General features: G+C 39.8%; 1 protein-coding gene across 1 annotated transcript in view; it reads right to left on the bottom strand.

The window, feature by feature from the left end:
- Positions 1-573: 573 nt before the first annotated feature.
- Positions 574-10055, bottom strand: part of CDK19 (cyclin dependent kinase 19) — a 123005-nt gene continuing 113523 nt past the window's right edge. The window contains exons 12-13 of the mRNA XM_030944295.1: positions 7564-7830; positions 574-4805 (exon numbers count right to left, since the gene is read on the bottom strand). Coding sequence (XP_030800155.1) covers positions 4674-4805; positions 7564-7830 — 399 coding nt within the window. The 3' untranslated portion in view covers positions 574-4673. The remainder of the gene's footprint in view (positions 4806-7563; positions 7831-10055) is intronic.

Genomic DNA, 10055 nt, shown 5'->3' with positions numbered 1-10055 from the left:
GAAGAAGTTTCCATCCATCCATCCACCCATCCATCCATCCAAGTTAGATGGAACAGAAACATGCAGACTAGCAAAGCACACAAAATCCCATTGTGAAAACCCACCAATAATGCTCTAGCTCATACTTTCCATGTTGCCACCAGAAATACTTGAAATGCTCCGAGATCCAGCAGGAGGAGAAAGCAGGAAAGCATTTATTTCCAGAACAGAGTAAACCAGCTTTCTTTTTCAGAAGATGCAGTTACAGGATTGTCATGCAAGTAATAATGAATCTCAATGAGTGCCATCAGTGTGGCACACCCGCACACAAGCAGAGAGCAAAGCCTAAGAGAACACTCCATCCATCCTGCTTTCCATAAGGCTTCATTCTATTTTGATAGACACATAGCTGTGAATATCCTCGTGGGCATTTTAAAATCTGCAATTTCAACTCTGAGGTTTTGCAAGCTTTGTTTTCTGTGGTGCATGATATCATAAACATCCTGAATATAATTACAACTGCAATTTTGTGGGCTGTATTTTCCCTACTGGTAGCCTGAAGTTGACGTTTACAAAAACTTTTCTACACGCTTATTTGATTTGAACTTTTTATTATTATTACAAATGTATATTATTTTATTAAAAAAATTCACACTGAAGCAAAGTCAATTCCATTTCATTACAACCAAGAATATAAAATAAATGCAATGAACTCATAGCTTAGTTTTAACAGTCATTTAAAGAGTGACATCAGGACAACTTAAAAGCAGTAAACTCTCAACTCTAGAATGAGAAACAAGTATTTTGCTTCATGGTTTTGGTAGCCCATTGGCACGGGCACTACTGAATGTGGCCACCACAGATCTAGAGCGGGAAAGTTTTGTGGCAGCACCAGGCGCATACACAGTAATTTCTAATAGAAACTACAAAAATGAAAGATGCGTGCATGAAATTATTAGGAAAAAAAATAACTGAGTAAGGACAGGCACACTTCCACAAATAGTAAACATGGGAATATACAACTAGAACAATTTGAAAAGTTACTACCTTACATATATAAAAAGTTCTTTAAATTGCTGTTAAAAAGGACACGTTCTGTCCAGATTTTGTGTAATACTTTTTAGTGTCTACACAAGACAAATTTTTAAAAAAATTAAATAGCATTAATTTACTACTAAATATTTAGGAGATAACAGTGCATTAAGGACTTTTTTCATATTGTAATACACATCGCTCCTGTCTGGCGACATTTTTAGAAGATTACGTATGGCCTTATGTACAATACATTTATTTAATCCTAAAACAATTCTTTACTTAATGGTGTTAAAGTACCATTCCTGAAGATTATGAAGGGGAACTAAGCTTATTATGTTTATATAAAATATCATACATATTTGAACACTTCTAGCTTCCCGCCACCCCTCCCGCTACGAATGCGCTTCCCTCCCCCTCCCCAGATACAGTGTCACAGATACAGTGCAGGAGTCGCAGCTTTCCCTATATTTTTCCTTCATTGTGCAGTTTGTGCTACATAAACTTCACCAACATGGACCAGGCTGCTCATCCCATTAATTCCCCACGTGTTTGATTCCTCTGAGCCACGACGTGAAAAGCTGTGCTCAGCAGCCTGTTCTCCCACCAGGATGGAGAAGACAGCTCTGTGCCTCTCAGTGCAGGTGTGAAACACTTTGCTGAGGGTCTATAGGTTATGGGCAGAGACAGAGCTGAGTAATAAAGAAACTGAACAGGCAAAAAAAAACCTCATAAAAATGACATGGTCCTGGTTTCCCACAACAAACTGCACAATTCACTTCTGAAAGCAGAGAGTTTTTACCTCATGGGATAACCCCTAGGCAGCAAGGCTTCTTCCACTATGACTGCTACCAACCCTGGCAGCATGCATCAAGCTCCCAAGAAAAGGCAAATTATTTCACCCCAGTGAAGAAATTACAAGAGTGTGCAGAGCCTACATTTTGAGCCAGTGCTTTTATTCCCTCTCCTCCTGGCTGTGAATTTGAAGGAACAGAGGAAGACAGCTCAGTTTCACCTGTGCGCATAAAAGCTAGAGAGGAGTGGCATGTGGTCATCTATCAACCCAACCAGGACAAGAAATGCAAGTGCAGCTGAGAGAGGTTGTGGCAGTCACTCTAGAAGCTGGAAGTTCACTCAATTAAAGCACCTTACATTGCTGTGAAGTTTCACACTCTACATACAGATTAATCTACACCACGATTTTGCCTTATTGGCACAAGAGCCCACCTTAATTAACCAATGGTCCCCTGCCACCTCCTGATCTCATATGAATTTTGATGATCAGCTGCAGGTCACAGCAGGGAAAAGAAATGTTAGATAACTGTAGTAGAAAAGACAAAATAATTTTGAGAGAACAGAAGGATGAAAAGAACATGAGGAAACAAAAATCACTCTGCCATAAGTTAATTTCCAGAAATGTGACATTCAAATCACGGAAGTATAAAAGAAATGTTACTTAATAGCATTGGCCAAATACCCATTTGATCAAAAGTACCTCGTCTTAACATCAGTAAAGGGAGAGACAGAAAGAATGTCACCCCACAGTCACTGAAATACAGGAATAATTAAAACCTGTCCTTTCAGAGTACTACCGTATGTATAAAATGTAGCACTTCCAAGGGTTATTAATTGCAAGTATCCTTTGGGAGATTATTTTTCCCCAGAAAGAATTTTTCCCTTCAATTGCTTCATTTAGTTTTTCACCACCTTCTTATCCATTTGATGACAGAAGTAGGTTTTAGCTGCTTTTCTGGAGCAGCTGGGTGTTGTCAAAATTACATGATGGTAGGAATGGCCAAAGCAAGCCAACTGCTCACACAAAGCAGAAAAAAAAGTACGAGTTTGAGGAGGAAGGGGGCACTAAAGATGACTGGGAGATCAAACCAGTAGAACCATATATGTGATGAAAAGCATTCTCCTCAGAGCAAACAGACCTACTCATCTTGCTACATCCAATTACAACTTCAGTGTGAATGTGCGCGGGTACATAATTTTTTTGTGTGGGCACAGGACAGAAGAGAACACTCTGCAGTATAAAAACCTGTTACCACTGACCATTTACACCTGAACTCCTGTCACTTCTTCTCTGGACACCAGCCGCAGAAGCTCTCTGATGTTACACTGCCAGTAGCTCTCTAAAAGCATTCCTCCAGGTTTTCTGCCACAAGAGCCAGCCCTATTTCTGAAGGCTGAAGCAAAAACGAAGCTGTCCCAAATTACATGTTGTGTCTCTCTGAATAACTGTGGTTCCAGAAGTTGGACAATAATCCTCTGATTATGCTTCTGAACTCTCACTTAATTACTAGGGATTTTCTGCCAGCTACCCATCCACTTACAGTCCCTTAGGCACAATCAAAACATGTTTGCTCTAGGGAAAAAGAAACATTTCAGTGCAATCAAGCGCATCTGGTGTAACTAATCTGGTTAATCACAGCAATGTGAGGGACACAGAATATGCATTATAAACAAGAAAAAGGAACAATTTTCAACATGCTTTTCAAACTGCACAATAATTTCTCTTAATTATAAATTCTAACATAAAATGATTAAATGCATTTGTTTTTCCAAGTCTTAGTATTTCTGTCACCTTTAAATTTTGAGAACTGACTCAGGAATGTGAAAAAAAGCTAAATTTATAGAACTCTCACACACAATAATAAGCTACTTTGCAGAAGTACAGAAAAAGCCCGTCATCCACATTCCTACTGAGGCTTGAGGGCAGTAAATATGTTTTCCTGACTATTTTGGTGTCCAGCCTGGGAAGACATTCCATTCTTCTGTTCCAACAGATCCTGAAAGCATCTCCTTTTCATGTGACTGTCCTGGTTTCATTTAAAGTAATGCTTAATTTAAAACTAGTCAGAGCATGATCACTGTGATTTCAAGAATTCAATGTGAATGAGTTAAGAAATATCAGCAATCTTCTGTTTGGCGTTCAGTCCAGTAGCATGAAGCATATCTGTTGCTGCAGAGACTCGGGTGGGTTTTTTTTCTTTTTTCATTTTTCTTTTTTCATTTTATTAATTTTTAAAATTTTTTATTTTTAATACTTTGCCTGAAAACTAGACTAATAAAAACAGAATAGTAAAATACTCTGGAACAGTAAAATTTTGCTGTTCTTGACATCCATGAGCAAAACAGTAATATCCTGTGAAAATAACATAGTGCTTTAAAAAGGTGCAATATACCTGTATAGCTAAACTGGTTCGCCTAGTATAAAACTAACTATATACAAGCTTGAAAGCCTGGGAGTTCAAGATTTTAAAACTTTAAAATCCCATCAAAGAGATTGAAAAGACAGATTTATGGCAATCACTACAGCATAAGGAAGGTGCACCAGGAATCCTTCAAAATTCCAAAGGTTAAAGAAGTTAAGTGCTGGGTTCAGATCAGAAGGGTTCATTAGAGTAACCACAATGGAGCACATGCAAGGGCAGGAAGGAAGGAAAACTTCACAATAATCTTCTTTATGGCAATAAAGGGATGGGGATGGGGCAGGGACTGGGGAAGTCTTCAGTGAGTGAAGTTTTCCTTTTATCATCATGAATTTTAATTCTGCATCATAGTTTGTATTTTTGGTCTTCTCATCGTTATGAACTTCATATTGCTGGAGTCTTCTGGCTTCTAGTCCATTCCTTTCTGAGTGCAGCCGGTCAGGCCCCTCAGTACCTGTGAGACTGATGAGATTGGTGATACTGAGAGCTCTGCTGAGACGATGCGGAATAGCCCATTGTACTCTGGGACTGAGAAGATCCCTGAATGTTGCTTTGGTAACTCAGACGTGAGCTGGAGTGCTGCAGGAAAAAAAGAGAGTTATCAAAGGAATGATCATCACAGGTCTAGCCTGCAGCTCAGGAAATTTTTAACCTCTCTGGTGCTCATTAAAACATGATTGTTGGGGAAACTGACTAAATAGTGCTACTTTTTAGGGTCCCATAAAACAAGTCATCATTCTGATCTGCAATCAGCTTTAACACAGCACACAAAATATACAAGAACCCTTGGAGACACCTAAAAGCATGTACACATCCATTTTCTGAAGAAAAATTCACAACAGACAAAGAGAGCAGACTCCCTTTCAAAATTCATCTGTTTTTTAATCTTACATCTATCATTACTGTAAATGCTATTAATGCTAAGACTACAAACATCCTTCTCAAGATAGGCAATACTAAACGTTATAACCATTTTATTCTTTTCTGAGAAAAAGACAACCATGACTACTACTCAATTTATCTAAATGAAAAATTGTCCATTAAGATATAACATTAAGTGAGTCTTTTAACCTGATACCTTAACTACTGCAAACAAGGATAACTGCTTAAAAATGGGTATGGGTATGTACGTAACCTAACATTCATTTTCCTGAGTATTTTTTTTCCCCTCCACTATGGGACTGTCAGCTCAGTGGACTCCACCCTCAGTGAGACAAATTTGTAAATCTTGCAACCTCCAGCCTGCTGAATTTGCCCTTTCATTATCATAACCGTTTCCCACCCAGAATTAATTGTGAACTGCCCAATAATGCAAGATGCAAAATCACTTAGCCTGAGAAGTACTGCTCAATGGACAGGAGACTGTCCAGCAAGGTAAACCCCACCACATTCCCATGATAAGGCTGGTTGTGTTACACAGTGTCTGAAACCTGAAATTTTTCTCAAAATTCTGGGAAATTTTTCAACTTCTAATGAAAAGAAAAAGAATTGTGATAAATTCTATGATTTTATAGGTGCTCTTTCTGGATGAAAAGCACCAGTTCACTATGGTAAGCAAAATACCCAAGGTCACATAAGGAAGGCTCAGTAAAATTCAACAAAGAGTTTTGCACTGTCATTTGTGGAAGCAACAGATATTGAGGCTGGTGAATGACAAAAAAAACTTCAACAGAGATTTCAGACCACAAGCTAAATGAAACTCAAAGCAAAGAGAATCTTCCAAATAAGATAAAATGGAATAAAATTACTGCCTTAAGACTAGAAGAATGCATTAACTTGCCCATAGTTATTTTTGTTTCACATATGAGAATTTGTTTTTAATAAAGTCAGACTTAGACAAATTGCAGACATTCCTTCCTGGAACAGAAGATAATCAGCTAGAAGTTAAAGGCAGATAGCCAAACACAAGTGTCAAAATGGATAATCAGACCATACAGTTTAGTGAATGACACAAAAGAAACATACAGATCATGATTTTGATGCCTGTGCTGTTAAAAGTTAAGAAGGAAAGCGTCACAGAGGGCAAAAAAAATCTGAAAAAAAGAATATTTAGACTACTAGCAACTTGTAAGGGGGAAGTTTGCCAACAATTCAGAGAACTGGATAAGAATTCTATAATGGATATCATGAAATGCAGCACACCAGTCCTCAAAGTATAGACCAAACCAGACCAGCCATAAATACTGCGCACTCAGACAGATGTACTGATCTGTCCAGGCCTCAAACCTGTCTGGAACTTTTCAAAAAAGAAACCTGGTTGTCTTTCTCCTTAAATTGCCCTCAATGCCTTCATGATAATTTGTAACTAAAGGAGTTAAACAAAAATGGGAGAAATATGTCTGGCACTGAGTAATCAATTGTCTGTGGAGAAGGTCTGGAGGGCTAAGTCGAGACAATTGTAGAGCTGCTGTCTTAAATCCTACTTATTTTAACTTTAAAGCAGCCTGAAAAGACCATTCTCCAAGGTGGGACCCTCTTAGAGACTAAGACCAACAGAATCCCTAGCATCATTTAAAATTTACTCTTAATATCTAACTTTTTAAAAATTTTTCTTTCAACTAATTACCGCTCCAGCAAGTATAAACTCGGGTAAGTTCAATGCTTTCTATATTTAATGTAAGTCACTTTCTCAATGGAAAATATAATTCTAGTAAGCAAAGACAAGTATACAAATTCAAAAATATTCAGTGATAGTGTTTTTTTCCTTATGAATGCTACTGTACTGAAGAACACGAAATCTGTTCTACTTTGGTCACATTAGAAACAGTGCCTGTCTTTGTGCCCTGCCCTGGCATAAATCAAATGGATGAACCAAATTGTCATTCCTATGCTTACATGCATTTTTTTTTCTTTAACATTAGAAGTAGTCTTAGAAAGATACCAGAATAAACTACAGAACCACTCCATACATGTGACAACAGGAGGAATGAAATGGGAGAGCCTGGTTCTAACTTTGCTCCTTCTTCTCAGGATTGTCTCACATCTGTGCCTCACAGGGGATTTAATATTGCCAAGACTCGAGTATCCTGAAGTTGATGCAGTGCAGCATTCACATCCACTGGTTTCAGCAAGATAACTCTAAAATATAAAGTTAAGCAAATATTTAAGTGACTTCCTGGAGCGGACTAGTCCTCAACACTTCACAGGGTGCAGTAGATATAACTCAAACTGGTATTCTATTGAAAATTACTAATCACAGAACAAAACCTCAGCATGCCTCAGGTTACATCAAAAATTCATTAAAACGCAATCTGTTCTTGCAGCTGGGAAGGGGGGGAAAATGACATTTTGGCCCTTGGCCCTATAGTATCAGAAGCAGCAAAATTTCCAGAGGTACCTGATAATCTGAAGGCATGACAGGCCCGCCTGAGTTAGCGCCTGAAGGCCCTATGCGTGGTTTCTTGTTGGGAGGCACCTGGCTGAGGCCGGAGTCCTGGCTGTGCTGGAGCCCCGCGCCCGCGCGTCCCGCCGCCCCCGGCGCCGCGCCCGCCGTGCCGTTGGTCTGGCTGCTGCTCTGCTGCTGCGGCTGCGGCTGCTGCGGCGCCGCCTGCGCCTGCTGCTGAGGTGCTGCTTGCTGCTGATGCTGATTCTGCTGCTGCTGATTCTGAGGGAAGAAGCCACACAACACGGTCACTTGCTGTGAGCGAGGTTTGTGAGCTTCATGGAGCTGCCAACCCCCTGTCACCGAGGGGGAGGCAGACCCTCATGTGATGGGAAAACACAGCAAGGCTGAGTGCTGGGAGAAGTTCACCCTCAGTACAGACCTGCACACCTGTGGGTTATCCACCTGTGATCATTTTGCTTTTTTTAATGAAACAAGCTGTACTTAAACTGGAAAGACAGTCGAGCGCCTCTTACAGCTACCCAGGGGTCCTGGGTTGCAAGATATGGGTGGGGTTGTATATTCTGTTATCATCTGTTAGAGGTGGGGCAGTTATCTTCTGTTAATTGGGCAGATTTTCTTTATCTCTTTCACAACAAATCCTCCCTCTGGGAAGATATCTTCTGTTAATGGGCCACCTAGCCTCACTGATAAAATTACATCTCCCCATTGTGAGATGCTCCACCCAGGGGGAGGAGCCAAGCATTCCTACCTGGATATAATCTGGGATTTGGAACACCATAGGCAGCCTTTTCCACTGGATTCCAAGAGGAGCAGCTTTTTTCTCCACTGGAATCCCAGAGGAAGATCAGGCCCATCTACACTACCACTGAATGTTCAGAGGAAAACTACACCCTTCTACAGGATGATTGTTTCAGCAGAACCACACCTGTCACTGCAGGAGGATTGCAGCCACCATTTAATCAGACTGCTACCAACGCCCTGACCCACAGGGTGTCAAGTTGTATTCTAACTCTGTCAGTGGGTGTTTTTTGTTTGTACTATTGCATTTGTACTTTTAATTTTCTTAGTAAAGAACTGTTACTCCTATTCCCATATCTTTGCCCGAGAGCCTCTTAATTTCAAAAATTACAATTATTTGGAGGAAGGGGGTTTATCCTTTCCATTTCAAGGAAGGCTCCTGCCTCCCTTAGTGGACATCTGTCTTTTTCAAACCAAGACACCGGGTGCTCAGAGAGGATAAAAGGAACCTTTTATAAAGCAGTAATCACCTAATGAAATAAATCAAAGCACCCAGAATTCCACTAGTGCTCAGTGGCAGACATGGGGAGCCCAGAGTAAGTTGCTCTAAGTGGTTCAGCGGCCTTGTTCACGCAGAATCAAAACCAGATTTCAAATTTTCACTTTTCACCTGAAGAAGGCTGACAGCATTACTGCCAGAAAGGTAAGCACATTGAGACCAAAGGAATTTTATCATGTCTTCCTGGTTGCAAGGAAATTCTGTGGCAAAACCAAAAACAGGTTTCATTACTATTTTGGTTTCCCATGCTTTTAAGCACCTTGTAAAGAGTGCTGTACTGGGAATTGGGCCCAGCACAGTGCACAACATACAGGGTCAGAAAATCTTACTGAAATAGCAGAAAAGTGAAAATAAACCAGAAATGTTGAAGACAAAAGAGGAGGAAACCGCTGAAGGAAGAATCTGGCAAGGGAAGGAGGAGACTAGCAAAGGAAGAGAAGCCAGATAATTAAGATGACACTGGTTCCTAGAAGGAAAATAAACAGAGAAAAGTGTCACAGAAGGGGAAAAAAAGGTTAAGAGGAAAAACACAAGAACAAAAGATATTGAGAGCTCTTCTGGCTTCAGAAGGCTACAGACTAAAAGGAGTATTTGAGGAAGTGGAGGGAAGGTCAGAAAATGAACTGAGTACAACTCTGTCCTCCATGGTTGCAGTTCTGGGAAAGATGTCACTTGTTCATCATGAAAAAAACCTTCAACTGACATGGATTGAATTAAAAAACCTTGTTATCTTTCCCCAAACATACTGTAGGGAACATTCCAGGATAGGTTTGGGTTTTTTTTTCTGTAGAATATCTGCTTATATAATGACCAAAGTTTTAGTATGGCAGCCTTTTAATTAAAACCTTACTTTATTAGTTTCTCAGAAATTATGACAACCAGTTGCCACTAGCAGAAAATTCTTGATGTCCTCTTCACCTTGAGGCTTTTAGTTACCTCAGATAAATGACATAAAAGATCTGCATCTATGCCATTCATCACAATAGTATCCCAAGATACATTCCAACAAAATATGCAGTGATGTGTTCATTTAAGACTATAAAGAAGACTTGCATCTTCAAGAACTTAAGAGATGGCCTGAAATTCCATTCCACATTTAGCAAAACCCATAATGTATCCTCCTTCATGTAGTCCTCAAATCCCATCTCAGTCCAATTCTACTTCCTGGGAGATTTAGACCTCAGTA

Source organism: Camarhynchus parvulus, chromosome 3, assembly GCF_901933205.1.
Source record: "Camarhynchus parvulus chromosome 3, STF_HiC, whole genome shotgun sequence".
Classification (NCBI taxonomy): domain Eukaryota; kingdom Metazoa; phylum Chordata; class Aves; order Passeriformes; family Thraupidae; genus Camarhynchus; species Camarhynchus parvulus.
This window is presented reverse-complemented; position numbering and strand designations above follow the sequence as displayed.